The 24772-nt window shown below is 39.8% G+C and overlaps 1 protein-coding gene across 2 annotated transcripts in view; it reads right to left on the reverse strand.

Moving 5' to 3' along the window:
- LOC113010049 (sodium channel protein type 4 subunit alpha B-like) overlaps positions 1 to 24772 on the reverse strand; it is a 50566-nt gene that overhangs the window by 15167 nt on the left and 10627 nt on the right. For both annotated transcript variants that reach the window (XM_026148852.1, XM_026148851.1), the window contains exons 2-16: positions 18356 to 18653; positions 16725 to 16843; positions 15587 to 15676; positions 13370 to 13498; positions 12718 to 12809; positions 12344 to 12586; positions 12162 to 12225; positions 5353 to 5494; positions 4330 to 4527; positions 4048 to 4236; positions 3594 to 3965; positions 3350 to 3497; positions 2580 to 2818; positions 1676 to 1849; positions 911 to 1267 (exon numbers count right to left, since the gene is read on the reverse strand). In XM_026148852.1, the coding sequence (XP_026004637.1) occupies positions 911 to 1267; positions 1676 to 1849; positions 2580 to 2818; positions 3350 to 3497; positions 3594 to 3965; positions 4048 to 4236; positions 4330 to 4527; positions 5353 to 5494; positions 12162 to 12225; positions 12344 to 12586; positions 12718 to 12809; positions 13370 to 13498; positions 15587 to 15676; positions 16725 to 16843; positions 18356 to 18613 (2814 nt within the window). In that variant the 5' untranslated portion in view covers positions 18614 to 18653. The remainder of the gene's footprint in view (positions 1 to 910; positions 1268 to 1675; positions 1850 to 2579; positions 2819 to 3349; positions 3498 to 3593; positions 3966 to 4047; positions 4237 to 4329; positions 4528 to 5352; positions 5495 to 12161; positions 12226 to 12343; positions 12587 to 12717; positions 12810 to 13369; positions 13499 to 15586; positions 15677 to 16724; positions 16844 to 18355; positions 18654 to 24772) is intronic.

Consider the following 24772-nt stretch of genomic DNA (forward strand, 5'->3'; position numbering starts at 1 on the left):
CTTTATTAAGGAGCAATGGATTCAATCATTTTGTAATGCTTACAAAAATCCATACTTCTATATGTTTAAATAGGCTGAGTAATTCCACGTACTGCCTGGACACCTTTTTTTAACAAGTCCGTTTTCAGAGTAGTTCAGCCACTGACCTAAACATTTAAGGTATGTTCAAAAATAACAAACTTTAATTTTCTCAGTCTCCCCTTCCAGGTAATTTCCCGGGGAAGTGCTGCTCCAGTTCCTGCACAGTTGGTAATTTAACTGCACAGTTGGAAGCAAATCTCAGGGTGGTGGGGAATGACTTGCTACCACATGGTGATGTGACAGTAATTTCCACACTGAAAGTTTGACTTTGGGGTCATTTCTGGTGAACAACCATGTTGCCTGTGCTCCTGACATGATGTGAGGATGCTCTCTGAGTCGGGTGGCTATGACTTTGAGATCACTGCTATGAGCAATGTGACGGTTGCGGCATGAAAGTTGGTCAGTTTGTGACAGAAGTTGATGTTTGCTCTCTATGCAAGCGCAGCTGATCAGAACAGGACTTCCAGTGAGAGCTTTCCAATGAAAGAACGTGAAGGAGGGATCAGATAGTTTAAATTAGGACTGGATTCATTTTCCAGCTTTTTGACTGCACCTCGTGCCTGATCCTGTAGTTGGCATTTGCAGCAGCAATGTGGTGCATGTAGGACTGAGGTAAATGTCACTCAGTGCAACACTGTGGTTGACTCATTTCTACTGTCTGAACTTTACAGCACAGAGGAACAGGGGAAAGGCCACACAGACACTTCTCAAAAGAAACTCTTGTTGAGTTTAATCTTTTTGTGAGCTTTGCCGGTACAAAAAATATAGACTATCACTCAACATAACCTTAAACAGGTTAGAGTTTAAATGCCAAGTCATAATAACTTACCACCAAGTTCCCTATGACCATGACCAACATGAAGACCAGGATGCAGAGGGGCTGGCCAGCCACTTCCATACAGTCCCACATGGTCTCGATCCACTCGCCGCACAAGACCCTGAACACAATCAGGAAGGAGTGGAAGAAGTCCTTCATGTGCCAGCGAGGCATCTGACAGTCAAAGGAGATCTTACAGACACAGTCCTGATAGTTCTTGCCGAATAGCTGCATTCCCACCACAGCGAAGATGAAAACAATGATGGCCAGCACCAGCGTCAGGTTTCCCAGGGCGCCCACCGAGTTGCCGATGATCTTGATGAGAGTGTTGAGAGTGGGCCAGGATTTTGCCAGCTTGAAGACTCGCAACTTATGATAAGAGAAATGTGAAGACAAATGATGCTGCATCTTCAGAATAGACTGACTATTACACTGTACAAGTTGCACAAGTTAACTAGACTTCAGAGTTAAAACCTTAAGAGACTTTTATGTTTTTAGATGTAGTCTGATTATTAGATATAATGTGCAACTCTGACAACTCTGTTCCTAGGTATCATCATTTTTTTTAATGGACATATTATGCTTTGTCCATATTTTTATCTTAGACTTCACCCATCCGAGAACCCTTAGTTCATCAGCTGTCTGTTTCCCATTGCAAATAGTTGAATCTGCTCCCGTGTCTAGGTTTTGTCTTCTGTTCATCAGGAGCTGATCAATCGGAAATAATTAATCAATTTTCTTCAAAGTAACACAGAGAATGAACAAGATTTCCCTCACCAATCTGAAAGATCGCAGGACGGACAGTCCCTCCACATTGGAGAGGCCCAGCTCCATTAAACTGAGGCAAACAATGACGCCGTCAAAGATGTTCCAGCCCTGTTGGAAGTAGTAATAGGGGTCCATGGCAATCAGCTTCAGTACCATCTCAGCTGTAAATATACCAGTGAACACCTAGAAAAAAAACACAGAGTGACAAAAGGACATTTAGAGGTGAAAAATCCAGCAAAACACTAGGAATATTATATAGCTACAGCTTAATTAGTAGAGCATTCACTCTCTTTTAGATGAGTTGTTTCTCTTTTGTTGACCACAAATAAACAATTTTACACAACCGCCTTCAAAAGATGTGTAATTTGAATTTTATTAATGAGTGAACTAAAAACATTTCAGTGAAGGTTTCTGCACACAAACCTTAGTTCAACAGAAAATATAACAATGTATTTCAATGTGTTATTTCATTTTTGTTGTTGTTTTTAATTTATTCATATAAAGGTACATATAAAGTTATATAATTTTAAAATTACTTAATGTATTAATGTATTTATTTATTTACCAAATCTCTGTCAGAGTCTAAAATTCACCGGTAGGAAGAGATTTCAAAACAGAACAACAGGAAATCAATTCCACCTCTTGCTAAAAATACTCCATGTTATTAAAGATAATCGCAAATAGTCTAAAACAGAATCTTTGACAGCGGATCAGCATCACTGTATTTGACCTCCTGTCCTGCACCTGCTTTAAAAATCAACCTGTCTGCAAACAGAGACGGATTATCTGAATGCCGGCCAGTTCAGTTTCCTCTCTGTTCCACTCTCCTCTCCTTATCTAGCACCCGACAGCACTTATAGAAAGTGTGTTAAAAGCTGGAAACATCCCTCTGGTATCTTTAAAACCCTCTTACCAGATTGCCCACTGAGAGCATGGTGTTGAACTCATCAGTCATGGGGTAGTGTTCAAGTGCCATGAAGAGGGTGTTCAGCACAATGCATATGGTGATACCAAGATCCAGGAAAGGATCCATCACCATTAGCTTCACATACTCCTTCAGCTTCAGCCACCAGGGGCAGCAGTCCCATATCAGATACTTCTTGGCATACGTGTACCAGCAGGGATGGCACTTTTGCCTCGACTCCTCCAGCTCTGCAGAGACACCACACGGAAATGATTTATATCTGCAGATAACTTGATCATTTTTGAACAGCTAAAACCTGAAACCAGCGGCGATTCTAGGGTCCTTCTGCTAGCAAAGTTAACTAAAGTTAAATGTTATTTGGGCAGGTGGAGGGTTGGTTGAGAAAACCAGTTCTAATTTCTTCTACTATGCCTTCATTATAACAGCTGAGCATAAATACAGAAATCAGGGGGAAAGCTGGTTTGGCTTTGTTTGGGAAGTAGCAAAATCCACCTACTGGGACCTTAAATATGTTAGGTATCATCTGCTTAATGACACAAAACAGTACTAAAGAAATAATGGGAGATATATGCATTTGTTACACTATTTTCTGATGTAATAACTTCCTGGATATGTTATTTAGCAACATGTAGAGGATCTAGTAACCTTCAGACAAGACCAGGGTAGCTGTTTCCAACCCTTTTGCTAAGCTAGCTTTATATATCCCCAAAAAGGGATGTAATTTCTGAACACTTCCTTAAACAGTGAAATGGACGCACCGTCCATGGCATCACTATAAAAGCTGACAGAGCTCAGGCCCCTTTTCCTGCGCACGGGGGATGGATCTGTCACTGTGGGGGAAGGTTGCAGGAGAGGCCTTGGAACTGTCTCCTCTGTGCTGGAGGGCTTCTGGCAAACAGAAAATATCTAAAAAACAAACAAACAAGGCTGTATTGTCATGTTCTTATAAACTCATATTTAAACTTTTCAGAACAGTCTCATAACAACGGCTCCGTCACTCACTGTGTCTTCCCTGACTCTCTCCATGCTGTGAGCTGGCATGGACGTAGAGGTGAGCAGACCCATAGTCATGACTCCATTGTGGTCGAGGGAGATGTTCAGTCGACCGTTGACATTGAGGCTGGGGGTGAAGATTTGGGAGCAGTGGCTTCTCACGCTGCCCGTTCTCCTCTTCCATGGCGTCGCTGTCGAACTGGTGCGACTCCTGAAGACGTCTCCGTGAACGCTGTACTCGTCGTCCGCGAAGTCGGCCTCTGAGTTGTTGCGAACGCGGAAGGAGCTGAAGATGCTGTTCTGGCTTCCTCGTCTGGTGCTGAGCGGGTGAGAGGATAGCGTGGCCAGCAGAGGGTGGGCCGGCAGGGGGGACAGGGGAGGCTACAGAAATATGGAAGAACGCATTAGCTTCTGTGGTTTCAACCATTAACAACTCGACAGCGCGCTCCTTAAGGTTACATACCATTACTTCTTCCAGGGGCTCCATCTTCTGTTCTGCAGCTTCTTCTGCCGTTTCTTCGGACAGCGTTCTGTGAGATCGTCTTCTTCTGCTGCTGCTTCTTCGTATACTTCCTGTGTACTTCACACAGAATGGAGACAGCTCCGGGGACAACACTGAGTCTGTCTCCTGTGCTTGTCTTTTTGCTGCCAGCTTCACATGGGATGAAATTGTTTGAAAGAGTTACAGTTGTGTCTGTCTTCAGCTGAAGGCGCACATGAAAATATGACAATGCACCGCACTTACTCTTTGCTCTCTTCTCAGGTGTTCCATGGCCATCTGAAACTCTCTCTCCTTCTGCCAGGCCTCAGCGATGGTTGCCTGATTCTGCTCCTCGTAGGCCATGGCCACCACAGCCAGGATAAGGTTGACCAGGTAGAAAGAGCCCATGAAGATCACTAGAACAAAGAAGATCATGTAGGTCTTCCCAGCTGAACGCAGAGTCTGTGGGAATCAAAGAAAGTAAAGGCAATAAAAGCAAATTCACCAGAGTCACTGGTTCAGCACTGTGTATAGTCATAAGGCAGATCATATGCTAAAGCTAAACAACACAGGTCAGTACAAAAAGGTTTCTGGCCACTTTGTGAAGTGACGTCTTATTCAATATCCGTTTAAGTATGTTAGTTGTGTTTCTCCACTATGTCACCCAGTTACTGATTCTTTGTGAAAGTGAAAACTACTTTGGCCCCAGAGAAGACCAGCAAATAGAAAAATGCTCCGAAAGCTCACAAAAAGACAACAGAAGTTGAATAAAGAACAAAGGACATGGGAAAAAAACTAAACAGAAGGAAAACAAAAGGAAGTAGAAAAGAACAAATCTGGGAGACAAAGTGATGAAACATCTGCTTAAGTAACAGAAACCAGAACATGTGAAAGACTGAAGTGAGGCAGAAGATGCAGGTAATCTGTGTTTTAATAGCAAGACACTGTAAATACATGTTTGCTCGTACATTTCAGCGTTAGCTCGTCACTTCCACAGCTGTTCTGTCCCCAAAAATGCTTCTGTTGTGTTTTCTAAGGGTCTTTTCTTTGTGAGCGTTTGAGTTGTTTTTCTGTTTCTATTGTGTTTTATTCAACTTCTATTGTTTTTTTTGTGAGCTTTGGTGACGTTTTTCTGTTTGTTGGTGTTTCCTTAAGTTGCAATGCGTTTGACCTCTTAGAGCCACTGCTGAAAACACTGAACCTATAAGAGGAAAATTGAACTTTTAAGTTGAAGGTTGTAACTACAGGATGCTGATAGATGAAAAAACCAAAAGTAGAAAATTGCACCTGGTGAAACAGTTTTTCCCAGTAGTCCTGCGTCATGAGACGGAAAAGTGCCAGGAAAGCCCAGCCGAAAGTGTCAAAGCTGGTGTAGCCATAGTTTGGATTCCTCCCTACTTTTAGGCAGTCAAATCCTTCTGGACACTTCCTGTAATGTGCAAATGATTGAGAGGTAGAAGATAAATGATTAGAGGCCAGGACTGATAAACAAAGGCCGAACACAGGAAATTAAAAGCAGCTGCGGAGAGATATAGCCGTGCCGGTGTGCGTGCTGCTTTCCCAGAGTTAAAAACATTCTACATGTGGCTCTGCGGCCTTTGACTTCACAGAGAAAACTGGGAGATGAGTCAGTAAGTACGTACTATCATCACCGTTATTTCAAAGAAGACGGCACTTGAAACCTGTTTCAGACAGGAGCACTAAAATGCACTGGAGCAAAAAGAGATTAGCCAGATGGATATCAAATTGCAGCAGGAAAAAAAAATCAGCTCGATTCCAGCGTCTCTGATCTTCATTGTCAACATAGTGGCATTACAGCAAATATTTAAGTCCAGCAGCTGAGAACAAGCTGGACTGCCATGTCAATCTCAGTGTGGAATAATTTCATAATGGCAGGCAAACAGCTGGGCGGAAGAGCGCTGCTGTGAGAACAGCTGTGGATCTCACCAACACGCCAGCTAAGCAGGAATGCTCACTAATATCCAGCAGCGAGGGCAGAGGATGCTGTGTGAGGCCAGCGACATCTTCCTGTCAGGCTGGCCCTCTGCTACATCACTCACACCAATCTGTTCACCTCTGTTAATCAATGCACATTTAGTTTATTTCATATCAACATTGTTGAGCAAAATTAGCAAAAATCTTTCTGTCAACTCGGCATCTAAACAAATGTTGTGATTTAAAAATTCGACTTTTGTCAAAAGGAAAACTTTATTTTAAAAAAAATGCACACTAACTGAAAACAGTATCATGCCTGTAAAAAATAACTGTCTTTTGTTTTAGTCTTTGTCAAGTTTGTCAGCTTAAAGAGGCTTTCAGAGCACGTGCTAATGGAGACTGTGATTTCTACAAGACTCCGAGTGTACTCCCAACTGTAAAGTTTATCCCGGAAATTTCCACCTTGTGTTTGCTTGAAGATGCCACATGCCATTGATTTTCTATTGTCTCTGGTCACAACTGCAAATCACTTCCCATGTGCACTATGTGGAGCTTCCTATACACTGCAGCTTAATGCGTCTTCAAGCAAACATGCCAAGTATACTGCTGAGTTCCTGTCAACTAAAGCTGCTTCCTGACAGGAAGTGATATACGGCAATGTCCAATGAAAGACCATGTTGGGTCTAAACTCAGAACAATTCACTTTAACAGACCATACAACCTCAATGACATTGAGCGACTAGCTGGTGATGCGACGAGGGCAGATCCGAGATAAACCACCAAGGAGAGTATAGGTTACTGATGATTGACATCCATGTAAAGCGGCCCTGGTGTGCTGGTGATTAATTCTTACGTCTGAGATCATTTTCAGCACAGTACTTATAACTTGACTTTGGAACATTTTATATACTTTACACATGAAATGACTAGTCTGGAAAATAAACTGCAGCTTAATTAAAAATGAAAATAATAATACAATGGTAAACAATGCATGGAAGGTGTCATATCACTAAGTTTAGCTAACAATATTTCCTGTAATCATCACTATTCCATGTTTTCATCGTGTCATTCTGCAATCAAGTCTGAGCAACTTTCTGTAGGTGCTCAGACTAGGTGCCTCTGTATGCAGTTTATAAATGAATAAACTGCACTCAATGATATGCTTGTTAATCCACTGTTGTCCATTAAACAGCTACAAAAATGTGAGAGTCCTTTCGTAGTTTTGTAATTGTGAACAAGGTGCCTGCAGAGTTCATGTCCCATTAGTCTCTATAGCAACTGCCCAATGGAGCAGCTGCTGATACACACAGATATAACTCAGCTGTGCATCACATCTAAGTATTCTGCAAGTTTGTTTTTTCATGCATTTTTACCACTTGCTATTACTACTATTACTATATATATCTGTTCTCAGGCTCTAGGAAGTTATTTTTATATGAATTCTCTACCATAGTACACTGAGCAAAAATTCCCTTTTATTTTTTTACTTTACTGTTTGGGGGCTTTTGCCTTGATTAGAAAGGAAAGCAGGGAATGAGTGAGTTGGGGAAGACAAAGGTAAAAGCACCTTGGGTCAGAGTTGAACCCGGGCAGCTGAATTTAGCCTTGGGGTATATGGTCAGCTGCTCAAACTATGAGGTAAAGCAGTACCCCCATTTCATTCTTTTAACCACACGTCATTAAGAACAAACCCATGGCGACAGTGGCGGTCTACCCCAACTTCCTCAAAGCCTCTTGAGGAAGTTGGGGTAAGAGCTAAAAAGGACAACACTTATTGATTTTTTAAGTTAATCTAAAGAGGAAACCCAGGGAGCTGAAAATGAAGCCACTGCTGAGTGATGCAATCTGCAGTTCCTCCAGTTGAAAAGGCCTTATGATTTTATTAACCTGTTGCTTACTGGAATTATAGGAAGCATGCAGCCAAAAATCTAAAAAGCGACATGTGAAAAGAAAGGCAAAATATGAATAATAATTGATTTTACAAGTCATCTTGTGCAATCATTGGAGCACAGCTAACACAGGGTCGGGTGTGTTAGACCTCTATTAAAGCCCTTTGCTCCATGTTTACAATGTTTGGTTTTTTTTAATATTATATATGTGAGGACAACATCAATTTCCTGCTGTTTGTATAACAGCAGGAAATAACATCTGTCGGTGGCAACAGTTTTTTTTCCTGGGTGGGGCTAAGGCGGTGAGTTTCCTGCCCGCATCGCTCCAGCTCAGGGCAAAAGTGGAAACTTTCAATACAATCAGTCATAATCCTTAATGCATAGTGGTTTTAAGATGTAAGGGGATAAGCACTTGCCTCGACTCTACAGTAGGCGTGATGGGGGCTATGCGCATGTGTGTGACTGTGTGTGTGTGTCATCATAACGTATCCAAAGCTTTAATTTGGAAATCTACTCAGGGATTACTTGTTGGAATACACTCAAAAGATTAAGCATCCTCTATGTTTTACGTCCTCCATCCTGACCTGCTTAATATCTTGCTCTCCTCCACAGCCAGCCTCAGAAAGTTCCATCTAAAAATGTTGCACAAGTTAAGAGGCCATCTCAGTTATCTGCCAGTAAAACCATAAGCTACCTTATGGTATCTTTAACCTGTCAAGCATGTCACGAATCTGTGCCACTCTTGCTTTAGCTGCAGTTTAGCTGGAGAGAAAGTTTTTTAAAAATGCAGTAAGTGCAACAAAATGCATTTTCTTGATGATGATGTAGCAATGTTAAAATAAAAGGGGACAAAGACGCCATTAAAAACAACAAAAAGGTTCAAACTCTGCTGTATCGATTGCAGCGCTCTGTTAGAGCTCCACAAATGGCAAAAACACAAAAAGCGGGCAACAAAAGAAAGTTCACATGTAGTGACTTGTAGGTGGGACAGCTGGGTAGGTCTCGCCTGATCTTACTGACCCACTATTTAAGTGAGTTTAGTGACATCATTTCCCCGTCCAAATCTTTTGCTCTGACTTCAACACAAATTACTGAATCAGACGGTACTTCTTGGGAGATTAAGGTCCTGTGCTTTTGGAGGAGAGGGATTAAAAACTAAAGGGTGGCTGGATTCTGTTGCCTCTAAAAATATGTGACTACACTCATAATAACTATAACTGGGAATGGGAAGGATTATAAGTTGCAAATTAAATATAAATATGTATTTTTTAATTGTTCTTGGAATTCTATATAAAAACTGGAGTTGTGGCAGTCAGATAGTGTTAGCTTATTCATACTGGCAGTTTTTGTCTTGACTTGATTGATTGATTGATTGATTTGATTTGATTTGATTTTATTGATTAGCATTCAAATATCTCAGTGAAGACAGAACAAAGATCTACCACAAAGCAAGAAAGCATGAGACAAGGCTAATCAAAAGGTATTGGCTGAAGCATTTGCTTATTACGCCTTTTTGCATGCAGCTCCTGTACACAGGGCTCAAAGCAAATAATAAAACAAAGCAAAAACAAAACAAACAAACAAACCAAGAAGAAGAAGAAGAAAAAAAACTTTCAATTTCCACCTTAGAGAAGTAACTACATCAAAGCAAAAGAATCAAGAGGTTTTTTTTTCTTCTTGATTATTCTAACAAAATATCTGCATGAATTAAATATATGCTAAAATGCTAGTTTTAGCCACGGGCGACCGTGGCTCAGGGGGTTGGGAATCGCATCTGTAACCGGAAGGTTGCCGGTTCGATCCCTGGGCTCTCTGTCCTGGTCGTTGTGTCCCTGGGCAAGACACTTTACCCTACTTGCCTACTGGTGTTGGCCAGAGGGGCCAATGGTGCGATATGGCAGCCTTGCTTCTGTCAGTCTGCCCCAGGGCAGCTGTGGCTACAACTGTAGCTGCCTCCACCAGTGTGTGAATGAATAGTGGTATTGTAAAGCGCTTTGGGTGCCTTGAAAAGCGCTATATAAATCCAATCCATTATTATTATTATTAGTTATTAATGTCGGCTAAACATTAGGTCCTTATTCAAACATTAGCTGATCATTTATAGAAAACGTCAAACTCCTCAAACATTTTAACTCTAAATATTCTCTGCTTTTATTAAAATATATATTTTTTGTTTTTTAGTTCACTAGCCTGGTTAGCTGTAACAAACATTGTGCAAAGGGTTAGCTTTGAAGCAAGAGGAGCTATTTTTGGTGCGCCCTTTTTTCAAGAATAAAAAGTTGATTTACTTTATTCTTAATGACAGTGTTTGAACAATTTGAACTGGTATCAACAAAAAATTGATAACAGCCATTGTAACAAAATTTCTGGTTCTTTGAGGAAAAAAACTTCTGTCCACGCAAATGTCAAAAACAGCTATTTTTTGACACAGTGATTGTCTCCGGCCAAAAGCTACTTTTTGGCCGGAGACAATCACTGAGCTTACATAATCCAACAGTACTATGCTGTAGAAGTGAAGTGACCACCAGTGACAACCAGAAGATTGCTTCGAGTATGTGACTAGCTGAGGGTCACAAAAGACCATTTAGATCAACTGTGGACAAATCTTTTTTTTTTATTTTAGAATCAAAGTAACTAAAACTTGGCTATAATCTTCTGATCATTAATCACTTTGGAAAACATGATCTGATAGGGTTAAGGCTGGAATGGACCGCTGGAGCCCCTGCTCAAAGCGTGTGTTATCTCCACTAGCAGCATTCTGTTGGATTCAATTGAGAATCCAGAGCGTCTCATAAGGAGGCGGAAGGGTACCTTTCGCCATACTATTAGACGCCTCGGGCCGGGACAAATCGTCGGTATGTTGGAAATGAGAATGCTCTGAATCTAAAACCTAAAGGGTCAGGAGAGAAAAGCATATAAGACATGATTTAAATAGGGAAATAGCATGAGGGCAAAGACCACTACATTGTGTAACATCACTCTCAGTGAGATGCACGTGGCTAAAGCTGCTTAAAAGAATACAACATATGAAACTATAACCCACAACAACATCCAAGGTTGACCAGCGATGTTTAAGCAGACAAATCAAGTTCAGGTTGGCCAAGTTTTTTCCCTTCATTGTATTACTCTGATTCCTCTTGATATAAAAGGAATCTGGCGTGCCTTCTACCGTAACATAAAGCTTCTGGTATGTTTAATTACAGAATCATATTCAACAATTTCTTCACCATAAAAGAGAAACATTGCAAATATGCTACATCATCTCCTGCTGTCTCTAGGTGCTTATCCCTGCTTCTCCAAAAAACATGACAAGCTAATGGTACATGAAGTAAATGCATGACATAAACCTATAAGGTTTCATATAGAACCACCTTTGTTTAACGTGCAAATAAATTGAAAACATCTGCATCAAACTTCCCTGCAGAGGCTTTAACATCATCACCATGTTTTATTTGCTATCATTCATTATCTTGTATTATTAACAAGAGCACCTAATGGAAGCCATTTGTTGGAGCTACAGGATTTCAGATTCACACAGATGGGTATTTAGTTCACTATAACCCCTGAACTGGGCCTGGCATTGGGCAGAGTCATCCTGTTGTGCTTGTTTCAAAAGCATTTGGATTTACAGGATTATTCAGTGCGTAGGCTGAGTAGCAATATTTGGATGGTTTCAGACTGTGCCTTTGACTGGGAACAAAGTCCATCACCCATTTCACCTATGCATTTACATCTATATTTACTTACATCTAAGGACCTTATATTTAGCATTGTTTTGACTTATTTTAGCTCAGCAAGCAGGTTCGTCAGAAGCACTAGTTAAAAGCTTCAGTACAGTCGAAATAAAAATATGATAACAAAATATCAATCCCAAAGTGTTCTAGTCTGCTCCAGTTACCCTAATCACAGCACAGAGCTTTTGAGATGATGAAATCTCCAAAGACCTCCCGCTCTCCAGCTGGCAATGCCATGTCTCTCTGTGAAGAGCTCCAGTGGAGCCGTGGTGATTATCCACGCCACATGTTGTCTTGTGCTCAGCTTCTCTCAGGCGAAACCTCTCCCTCCAATGGGATCAGTTACCTATATATTATACCTAAGTCACAGACTGAGAATCCTAAATGACAGGACATCATCTATCATTGAATCCTCCTTTTCTTGTGAGCCTTGAGCTACATGTAACTACACATATATATATATATATATATGATATTACATAAGAGCCAAACAGGTGAACAGATTAAGAAGCAGTAAGAAAAGTGAATGTTTACTTACCCCGCATCACTTCCATATCCACATATTAAGGCATCCTTTGCTCCTTCAACTTTGTAAAAATTATCTGAGGAAAAGCCAGTTAAACATACAAAAAGTTGTAATATGTAAAGTATTAAATATTACATTGTTAAGAGCACTGTACATCTGATGATCAATAGCAGGCTCTTCTATTTTTGGCTGACCTTCACTGCTGAGGAAGTCCTCCGTGGAGCTCCAGGTTCTGTTGTTGCAGATGAAGGATGTGTTGGGGCTAAACGAGGAGTTGACGCAGTGCGAGAGACTGCGGACGCACTTTTGTCGTAGTAACCCCATAAAAAGCTGCAGGCCGATGAGGGCAAACACGCTGAGACAGAACACGGTCAAGATCATCACGTCTGCCAGCTTCTTCACAGACTGGATCAGGGCACCAACGATGGTCTTTAGACCTTGTGTGTGTGTGTGGGGAGGAAACAATATGTATTGGTTGTATGACACCATTACAGAAACCTTTGTGAATAACATTTAGACATTTTAGAGAGAACTAAAAGGAATCAAAGAAACCTGATTGTTCTCTTACCTGGGATAACTGAGATGGTTTTCAGTGCTCGCAGTACTCGGAAGGTTCTCAAGGCAGAGACATTTCCAAGGTCTACAAATTCAGTCAAATATCTGGAAATTCATACAACAAGTGAAGAGAAATCACATCTTTGTCTGGAATGTAGTGTTACAAGTTTATATTACAGCTTTTCAGCTGGTCAATGTTAATCTGACATTTTGTCGTCTTTTAGCTCATATTTTGGTCTCCACCAACCTCAAACTATTTTGTGTTGAGCTGCTTAACGTTCCACTAAGTTCAATAGCTAGTCACTAACTTAGTCTGCATGGAGTTAGGTGCTGGGGATGCACAGTGAGTACAGGCTACAACAAAACATTTTTGTTTAAAGTCTCCTGTTTTTGCCCTTTGCTCTCAAAAACAATGCTGCAAGGGCAGCTTCAAGGATGAGATCCAGTAGAAGTGTTTGTTTTTTTGTAACAAAGCAAATGTTGTGTTTCAAATCACCACGGAGAATTATTGCTTCACTAAGTGAGGGAGAGGATTTTTGTTTTTATCAGATGATTGCATTACATTTTTCTTAAAAACTGTTCCTCACAAGAGAATACAAACACAGATTCAGAGAATCAGAAGACAGTGATGATGTGTGCAATGGTGAAATGATATCTGTACTCACGCCATCATAATCACCGTGAAGTCCAGCCAGTTCCACGGATCTCTCAAAAATGTGAATGGCACTGTACAGAAACCTCTCGCTAATATCTTTATTGCTGACTCGAATGTGTAAATACCAGTGAAGGTATACCTGGAAAAGATCCATGGTAGGAGAACACAATGTAGCATTAGCACCAAGGACAACGTTACACTGAAACAAACTGGAGCTTTAAATACATCTCAACACTAAAACTATTTATAGTAAGATAACAATGAAGAGTTGTGTTTGAGATATGACGCAGCCTGCTGAAAGAGCTTGAAAAAGAAAAAAAATACTACTTGTTTAATATTTGTCACCATTTTTAAAAAATCTACCAAGATTTGAAATCTAACTATAACTAAAATCATGATAAAGTCCAAATCTTAAAACATATATAGACTGACAGATATAAAAAAAAAAGAAACTACATGTAGTGTGATGACAGCGTCACACAACTCATTTTCTCAGTTTGTGGTTTTTCAGAGTTTCGTGCTGTTTTACTGTATAAGTGGCACAGGCAGTTTATCTGCTGATGGTGCAATTGTACAATTGATTATCCTGTTTGGTGATCTGTTTTTGTAACTACATGGTCTTTATAGAGCATATATACACTCACTGACCACTTTACAAGATACCCTTTAACTTCAACCAGCTGCTGGAAACATTCGTCAGAGATCCCGTTCCATCACATCCATAATTTGCTCTATTGGACTGAGGTCTGGTAATTGTGGAGCCCATTTGCACACAGTGAACTCACTTCCATGTTCAAGATTTCAGTTTGAGATGATCTGAACTTTGTGACATGTGGCTAGGAAGAGCCATCAGAAGATGGGTACAGTGTCTAAAAACTGAAAGCAGGCAAGATGAATCCATGCTTTCATGTCTTTTTACACCAGATTCTGACCCTACCATCCAAATTAAATGGAGACTCATCAGACCAGGTGACATTTTTCCATCCATCCATTCCACTTATGGATGGCGAGAGGCGGGATATACGGTCACTGTCACATGGAGCAACATTTTTCCAATCTTCCTTTTTGCAATTTTGTGAATTTAGTTTCATTCTCTTAGGTGAGAAGGTGTCGCCCCTGTGGTCTTCTGCTGGTGTAGGCTTCAAGGATTGTAATGCTGGGTGTTCAGACATGCTCTTCTGCCTTCTTCTAGTTGTAACAAGTGATTATTTGAGTTATTAGAGGTTCTCCTCTTACCTGGCGTTAACAAGGCATTTTCAAACATTGTGAACTGTCATTCACTGGATACTTTCTTTATCAAACTGTTGTCTGTAAACCCCGGCAATGGTTGCGCAGAAAAATTTAGTGAAAATCCCGGTAGCTTCTGAAATACTCAGACCAGCCCATCTGACAACAACAATCACGCCACATTCAAAGTCTTTTAATTCACCTATTCTGATACTCGGTCCGAAATTCAACAGGGCAAACTGAACATGTCTACATAGCAGAATGCTCTGGGTTGCTGTCATGTGATTGGCTGATTAGACATTTGTATTAAAGAGCAGTTCACTAGCTGGACCCACGTCCTCATTTTAGGTTTGACAGCGTTTTGGGGAAAGCCTCGAAGGCAGATCCCCATGTACTAAATACAAGTGAAGAAGTTAAAGAATTGAAAACAAGGAGGGAGGGAGGGTGGGGCACGTAAACAAGAATGAACAGCTTGCAGAACTGGAGGAACCTATATAGTTGACAACCGGAAGGAGCGTGTTTGGAGGCGTGGTCCCGCTCCTGAAATTCCGATACATAATCTCCAATTAAACAGGTATACCTAATGAAGTGATCAGTCAGTGTATGTAAGACCAACAATGCGGGAGACTGATTAAGACAAATGGAAAAACTATTGCAAAAAACAAAACTGCTTTTCTTCCCACATTAACTAAAAATGAATTCCTGATGTTGCAAAAAGTAAAAAAGTCTCTGTGAATGTGGACAGCCTGTTGCATGCTTCACCACCTCTTTACAGCATGCACAACACATTATATTGCAAGATTCTTCTCTTGGTTCAACTTAACATGCAAATGTGGTGTTTTCAAGCATGGCGAATATATCACATGCATCATATACTTACATATGTCAATTGATTCTGCCAGTTGCCACTGACAAAGCAACAAACCCCAGCAAACTACACATTAGAACGTATGCAGACAATTTTGAATCAAGAAAACAACTTCAAGCTGCATTAACTTACTCCAGGTACTTGGTCCATGTTGGTGGATCAGACATGGCCATGAAGAAACAGTTGGTCAGGATAGTGAACATTATGAACAAGCTAAACAATGTGAAAAGAGAGTTAAGGAATGTGTACTGTAAGGTGACGATTTACAGTTACCCAATCAAATACGTTTTTCTGATAAGCAGACGATGTATTCAAATAAAACAACAAAGGTTTATTGTAATCCTGTGGAGTATATACACGAGGATGAACGGTCACTGTTTGTACCTACAGACTACAGTAAATGCAGATTATAAAAAACAATGTAAACAAATTCTATTTAATATCGACTCGGTAGAAAAACATAATCTCCCATATGGAGACATGGACTGAAATCCTAAAGGATCTACTGAATCTTTACAAATGATTGCAAAGATTAAAGTGCTTTAGCATAAAATGATAAGAAATTCACTGAAATGAACATTAAAGTTTTTCGCTATAATTTAAATTATCTGATTGATTATATTACATTATAAAATAAACCGATAGTTTGGGTATTGAGGGCTTTTAGCCTGCACTTCAGAACCGACTGCGGTAATCTGCATGTTTCAGAGAATCAGTAACAGAAGTGAAATCTATAACAGGGGAGAGTTGGAGGAAAATTTGGGAAAATTACAAATCATCTGTCTGACAACTAATAGTCAGCCATCACATGATGTGAAATCTCCTTGCTCTTATTTCATTTCAGAGATTAAAAGAGGGATATGAGGGGATTTAGTGTGCGATGCCAGAGAGAACCATCACAAAGATGTTTCAAAAATAGGACTGGAAAAATCCAATAGAAACCTACAGGGGGGAAATCAGTAAATATCACAAATTGGCTTATCTGTCAGCAGGAAGTGAAATCTGGACTTTTCATTGTAAAATATATAAATTACAGTAGGAATGGTTCAAACTAGTTTGTTCACGGCAGGACATCTGAGTCACAGTCTAATCCCCATGTTATCACATGTCAGGAAAATGACATTCATGTTTTTAGTTTAAAGAGAACACCCTTTTTTTTAGTGGTTTAAAAAGTCCCTTTTCAAGTGTAGCAGGGGAAGAGGAACACATGAGCCTTCAACAGATAAATAAAAGCAGGAAGAGGCACATGCAGAGAACCCAAAAAGGATATGAATGAACTAAAATCTTTATGGCAATCGCTCTGATGAGGTGAAATGGAGTAAATATGTAAAGTGCAGATGTGGCGCTGAATCTGAAGATGGCCTTCCCTTTGTTAAGTACTATAAAGGTCTGCAAGGGGGGAGAAAAAAAAGAAAAATATAACATTATTGACAGAAATCACATTTTTGAAAAGACATCACACCAAAAAAAGCATTTCTTAAAATGATTTTCACTTTGTGCACAACAACAACAGTGAATCGCAGCAGCAGCAGGTCTGAGCAGCAGTTCAGCTGCTGTCTTTACCAAGCAGGGATAACAATATAGCTACCATCTGTGTTAATATTCACCGTGAGCACTTATGGCTCCAAGAGGTGAGCGAGCAATGAGTGCCCGTCCACACTGTCAGTGAGGCCGGCTGAGATAATGGAGACAACTCCAATGGGAGCTGACCCTTTCCCCAACAGATGTGGCATTTATTTAAATATTTTTCCGTCTTTGGATAATCCTCCCATCCAGCAGTGCGCCACATGCCAAAACAAAGAGACCCTGAGAATGACTGCCACATCCTTTTTTTTTTTCATCTCTCCATAAACAGCCCATTAACGGGCAGCAGCAAATCAAAACTTGCTAATCCTATTTCTGAATCCGCAAGAGATCTAAAGCGAAGCAGTCACAGAGGCCACGTCTCAGCTCGCTGCTCCAAATAGCCACTTGCTAAGTTCTGTGAAAATGCCAGTTTATTTGGAGGCTCGCTATCATATCGTGTTCAAATTCAGATGAACATTCATCAGCGAACATGGCAGAAAATATAGCAGCAAAATTCTGCATTAGTAACCACAAACACTTTCATTTTCAAGCCGATTATTAAGAAACGTGGTTAAATAACTTTAACATTGCCAGGGATTCGCCATGGTTACAATCTCTTTAACGGTTGCCAAGAAATTGCCTCTATGAAGGAAACCCCAGAAAATGGTCATTTTGTGTCAAGTATTTCTTTAACCAGTAAAAATTATATTGATTCAGTCTGTTAAAACAGGCTGAATTTTGTCTCCCACTACCCCCACTGTAAAAGTGTTGATGTGCTCATTTTAATTTAAATGGTACATAATCTTTGGCAGATTTATCAATACTGATCATTTTATTGCAAACATGAATAAGTTTCTGCCCATAATGTCTGTGATTGCTGGAACCAATATATCTGTGACATGTTTCTTTAAGCAAAAGACAGTTAGCTTTGTTAATACAAAAGAATTTAAAAGAACTGCTATCATCATCATACATTAGTTTGGGCATACAAACCACTCAAATAAGGGCACCTTTGCAATGATTCTCTTTCTGGAACTCTAGTAGAGATATGGAAAACCATTCATCCAAAAGACATTTCATTATTTGGTGTTTTGATGATGGCAGTGAAGAGAGCTAACACTGTAGTCTTAAAACTTCCACAGGTTTTTACGTAATCTGAGTTGAGATCAAGCTGTCAAGTCATAAAAATCATATAACTACAAAAAAACCCAAACAACTCCTATTGGGAGTAGTATCCTATTCATCCGAGCACAACGGTCATCACTCAGAACAAACTTGTGCTGATTCACAGTAACCCTTTCTTCCACAAGGGGACAAGCAAACCCAAACTCTTACCCTCTGGTTCTTGTAGTAAAATGGATCGATGTCTTCCAGCGGCACCCCAATAAGTTCTTGAGGGATTTCACCGAAGATGCGTGGCAGTTGCTTCCCTGCCTCCAGGTCGACCCTGGGTTTCGGTGGCTCTGTCTTCTTCTGAGCCCCCTTGGCATTCTTGGCCTGCTCCTCCGCAATCCGCTGCTCCAAGGCAGCCAAGGATTCGCGAGTGAACCGCCGCAAGCCATCAGGACCCGTTGGTAACAGCATGGTTGCCATCTTTTCATCCTGATTCTCCTGTACTAGAATTTACTTACAGCTACAGGGAGGGAAGTATAGATTGAACACAGAAAAACAGATTGAAGAAGGTGAGGATAAATACATTATATACTGCATGAATCAGATCATCTGCCTGTAGCTATCTGTACCAGTAGTTTGGTAAAACAAATTAAAAAATGTCTGAAAGCTGGATTGGAACTCATACTCAAACACTAAATGTAAATGTAAACAGTAAATGAACTGAATTGGTGTCAGAGAAGACTGTTTCTCTGTCACCTGATTATTATATTATACTGATTAGATTATAATACTATTCAAAATTCTGCATCTATCCATCTATCTTTCTTGTAGAACTGTGCTGTCCTTCGGGTGGCGCTGTCACTTGGTGTTCGCTCTCTCTGCGGTAAAGTATCACTTCCTCTTCCTGTTCCAACACACAGGGGTGTTTTTGAGTAGTTTATCTGCATAGCAATTTAATTAAAAACTTTTAGATAACTTCTGTTTTCACAGTATAATCTTCACGTGCTTCATCCAAAGAACACTCTGCTCACACTACTGTTTGAAAAACTAGTTCATGCATTCTAGACTTCTAGGCTGGACTACTGTAACTAATTATTATCAGGACGTCCTAAAAACTCCCTGAAAAGCCTTCAGCTAATCCAAAATGCTGCAGTAAGGGTACTGACAGGGACTAGAAAGAGAGAGTATATTTCTCCTGTTTTGGCTTCCCTTTATTGGCTTCCTGTTAAATCCAGAATTGAATTCAAAATCCTGCTCCTCACATACAAGGTCTTAAATAATCAGGCCCCATCTTATCTTAATGACCTTGTAGTACCGTATCACCCCATTTGAGCACTTTGCTCTCACACTGCAGGCCTACTTGTTGTTCCTAGAGTATTTAAAAAGTAGAATGGGAGGCAGAGCCTTCTGTTTTCAGGCCCCTCTTCTGTGGAATCAGCTTCCAGTTTGGATTCGGGAGACAGACACTATCTCTACTTTCAAGATTAGGCTTAAAACTTTCCTTTTTGCTAAAGCATATAGTTAGGGCTGGACCAGGTGACCCTGAATCCTCCCTTAGTTATGCTGTATTGGTCATAAGCTGCTGGGGGACTCCCATGATGCATTGAGTTTTTCCTTTTCAGTCACCCTTTTCACTCAGTATGTGTAAATAAACATCTCTGCATTGAACCGTGTTTGTTATTAATCTCCAGCTGTCTTCCACAGCATGTCTTTATCCTGTCTTCCTCCTCTCACCCCACCGGTCCCAGCAGACGACCCTGTCCTTCCCTCAGCCTGGTACTGCCGGAGGTTTCTTCCTGTTAAAAGGGATTTTTTCCTTCCCACTGTCACCAAAGTGCTTGCTCATAGGGGTTCATTTGATTGTGGGGTTTTTCTCTGAATCTATTATTGTAGGATCTACTGTACAATATAAAGCGCCTTGAGGTAACTGTTGTTGTGATTTGGCGATATATAAATAAAATTGAATTGAATATAGAAATAATTAAAGATATATTTTTTTTAATCACAAAACCCATTTTATTTGTATCTAGAAAGACATATACAGCTATAACTTAAAAAACAAAACATTGCCTATTTTTAACTCTAAAAAAGGCTAACAGCATTGTTGTACAATTTTGGCAGAAGAAAGCAAAAACTAGACTTTGCAGATAGATATTAAAGCACTGAGTGGCTATTGTGTCAGATCTCTTCTACAGCTTGGTGTGCTCTCTCCCATAATGCCCAGAAATCTGTTACTGACTGAATTTGAACATGTTTGACTCTCTGTGCCAGCATTCAAAATCTGAATCCAGTCTGAGGCACATTTGCTGTATGATTAAGTTTAACAGCCAGTCCAAAAACTCTGTCCTATATTTTTGAACTAATTACCAATTGTCTGTGCAATGCACTTATAACATAGCTATATGTAAAAGATGGACACAGGCAACATGAAGTTACATATTAATTTTTTAAGCCCTGTTTTCCCATTTTGAAGAGTCAAGATTAGCATTTATCTGTGCGCCATGTTAGCTGGAGCTAGAAGTGAGCATATCTGGACAAAAGTGTGTAGCTGTAAGTTATTAGCTAAGCCTGGGTAGCGAGGATGAATCCATCAAGTGCATGGGCCCACTGCACAGATCAGGCAGATATCTTTAAATTAGAACTATATAACTAGATAATAAAATACTAGAATTTCACTCACCACAACTTTAGCACAGGCCTCTGGATGGACTGTTAGTACAATTAACCACACAACAGGCTGCATATTTTGTTGGATAAAACTACAACTACTGATTATTCTAGTTAGCAGATGTGAATCCTAGCAAAGAGCTATTAGCAAAACCTGCATGTGCACTCACTTCTCTGTCAAAACTGCCGGACTACTAAATTAAGCTAAATGAAGTTTAAAAAGGCAAGTCATTAAAAAGTTCTATCACTGTAAGGTTGTCATGAAAGGGAAAGGGACCAAAAACATTACCATGGGAGGTTTTCAACACTTCTGACTTGGCTTCCAGTCATGGAGGCTGTTCCTTGACTAATACAGCTGCTAAGCAACCTGCTAACACATGGTTAACACAGCAAAGTGTTACTTAAAAACATCTTCGAGAACACTAAAATACTCAAACTGAGGCTTCAAAACAAATCATGTCATGGTGCCTGTGTCCAGCTTTCCTAGACAATTTATCATTTGTTTTTGTGTGGCATCCTGTTCGTCTTTCACTGCAATTCGACTGCACAACTTAACCGATAATGCTTGAACAACCACTACATCCCATTCCCCATTAGATCATTTAATTACCAGTATTGTACTACTGGTCGAACTACAATACACACTCAGTTACTCCTAGTTTTGTTTAGGCTAGCAGCCCTGCTTTGGGGTCTAAAGAAGAAGAAGAAAAAACCCCAAAAATCACAATGAAATATTTTGGGCACCCATCTTGATATGAGGTTTGTAGCATTTATGAAGGAGACAGATATGCCACTGAAGCCCTCACACGGTTCATTTCAAACATTGCATAACAGGATGAAGACTTCAGTCAAACGTGGGATTAGCTCTTATTGTTTTGATGGTAAGACTGTGCTAAAGGAGGTTAAGAGACATGATCTAAATTGTCGACTGTTACCACAAACCACCAGCTTTCTGTTTCTCAGTCAGACTAAGGCAGACATAGTTCTAAATCAGAGGGATTAGGAATCAGGATTAGGATGGCGATCATTTGCTGACTGCAACAGGTGACAGCAAGAAGAGAAAATGCTAAGCTATCAGGACATTTACACATATTTAGCACACTTTGTTGTCACTACAGCATCACAAATGCCAAAATGAGCTCCTGAGGCTTAATTTAAACTGTATGCTTCTAAGTTTTCAAAATATTTAAAGCTCAGGGCAGAAATTATATAGGGTACAAGAGAAACAGCCTGCAATAATAAAATCCTAAGCGTAAGTTGTCATTCTGTTGCCACTAAAACTGAAAACAAGAACTAGCTTCATAATTGCTATCACCAAATGTGACATCAAACTCCTTGTTTGGACTCCAGGTCTCAACCAACTCGAAAGATATATCTGGTATTTTCACCACATTCTCATGCATCAATAGTTAATGACTACCAAGAAAATATGAATATTTTTTCTCTTTCAGTCTACAGTGAGATCATTTAAAAATCAACTAAATCTGCATTCGGACATTGAGGGCACGGTGGTGGTGCTTCTCAAACAAGCAAAGCAAGCAAGCTCATCTATCACACAGGGTTGTTTTCTATTTGCCACGTTTGCTTGGAAACAAGTTTGAAAGCCAGAAACTGTGAAATGTATTAACCACAGAAGCAGAACAAGTAAAGTCGACACTGGGATGAAAATGTCTGTTCACCATGAGCTTCTTCTTCCACATTATAAACAATTTGGATTTGAGAAATGCTCATTTGATCCGTGCTATAGCTTACTTGGACTCTGCCATATATTATATAACTACAGTGTAATATTATTTACACTGTAAGTACTTCCTCCACTCTGTAAAACTTCATTAGACTAAAAAAAAAGATTTGTATAACAACTGTTGTTAATTTTAGTCTTTCCCTTTGACAAATCAGAGAATAACAGGTTATTTTGACTCGAGAATTACAGATAAAGGCGGAACAGCTTGAAATCCTGCTCACCTCAAACCCACAGTCTAGAAGAGTACATCCGCTTTGTTCTGATTGGCATAAGCATTAAGACAGGTTGCAGGTCATCGGTACTACACCGTTATTTTTACCAGAGAAGTAAATATAGCTTAAACAGCTCGAAATCCTACTTGTGGATGTTTACAAGCCCGAAAGCAGCACATCTGCTTTGTTCTTAATGGCAAATGTCGTTCCCATGGGATAAGCATTAAGACAGTTTTCAGGTCATCTGATCAGAGATAAAAACCAAAGTCTACTTGTAAATAAAGATAAATACTAAAGACCCTATCGAAAACTCACTGCTACATGTTATCCATGACAGAGTCTGCTATATTAATAACTCAAAAAGCTTTCCAACAGGAGGATTACATTTCGATGCCCTCCTTTTGAAAGAGAAATACCATTGTATCCTTTTCCTATTGACTAAGCTCTGCGAGTTTTGCATCTACTCCTGTCCTGAAATGCATTGATCCCTTCACACGTCCAGCCAGACGCTAGTTATCTGCTTTCACTTGATCTGCTTATTTGGCCCAGGTTTATCTCAGATCAGCTTGTCTCATACACAGAATCCAGTGCTCTCCCATTTACTGTCAAAATAAAGAGGTTAAGGCCCATTTACGACATCATAAAGCAGATAAAAGGTTCAAAGCAATGATATTTCTGTCATGAGGCGACGGGACAGGATGTGACGAATCTTTCAGCGAAACACAGCCCCCAACATTCAGTCTATAAATCAAATGAATGAATGATACAAATTTAATGTGAATATTATTAAATGCACAGAGAGGACAACTGCCAGCATGCACAGTTTCACTTTGCATGCCAGCTTACTCATAGGAGGAAGTGGTTGTAAAGTATTTCACTCATTTTAGTTTGAATAAAATTTAATTCCCATAACAGCCAGATGTGCTGTGGTCATCAGCAGTGCAAATAATTAAGATAATTAGATTGAAAGCAGAGCAGAGCTGCACACTGGCAGTTTTCACATGCAAATGCACGCACATGCACGAACACATGCATTGTGACATGGATTCTCACATCAGCTAACGCCAGAATTTAGCTTCGTACAGCTATGCATTGAAAAAAATGGTTAAAGTAAAGACTCACAGTTCAATAACTGCATGAAGTCTGATGTGTTTTGATGTAAATTAATATGGAACATTATGATAGGACAGTGACAGAACAGTTTGGGCAGTTTTGAGGTTCAATGCATGCGTACAAACCAACCTGATAATTCAAAGGTAACAAAACATGTTTTTAAAGCACCTGTTGACTTTATGAGAGTCTGATTCTAATGCTGAACTTACACTGAGGCATAAATCCAAACTTTCAGCTCTGTTAAGTATATAAACGGCTTTACTGACAATATTCTGTCCCTGCGACGACAATAACTGCAAAAAGAACCCTAAGCTTCAGCAACACTGTAACAAAGTCTGTGTCTGTTACCAGATGTTTATATAAAGTCTTCTGTGACTCTCACGTGTGTCACGGTTTACCAGTTATAATCATCGAATGGTAACTCCTGTTTTTATGCCTCTCAGGGCATCTGTGGATTATTACAAATCGTCTCCTCCTGTTTGGTCCCTAAAGTGCTCATAATTAACTAATTTTTCTCTCATTAAAAGTGAAACATTTTAGAACATATAAAATAGTTAAACATATAAAATGTAGGCTTTTGGAATGTGTGGCTTACCTAAAATAAATGGAAAATACTGTCTTATTCTATAGTTCAAAACAAGTAAGCTGTGAATTTTCTCACAGCTTACTTGGTAATTGTAACTATATTCGAATTGTTCAGTTTCAGGTTTTTATGGCACAATCTCTAAGTTGCTTAGACCATGGTCTAAGCAACTTAGCGTAACTTAACGTATATTAGCAATTTAGCTAGTTTCGGCACTCTCTTAGCTCAAATTATGTCTTTTTACAAACGTTTTTACAAACGTTTCATGTGTAAAGTTGAGGTCACAGTTCTGAAAAATGTGTACACATAGTATTTGTATA

The sequence above is a fragment of the Astatotilapia calliptera genome, chromosome 18, assembly GCF_900246225.1.
Source record: "Astatotilapia calliptera chromosome 18, fAstCal1.2, whole genome shotgun sequence".
Lineage (NCBI taxonomy): Eukaryota > Metazoa > Chordata > Actinopteri > Cichliformes > Cichlidae > Astatotilapia > Astatotilapia calliptera.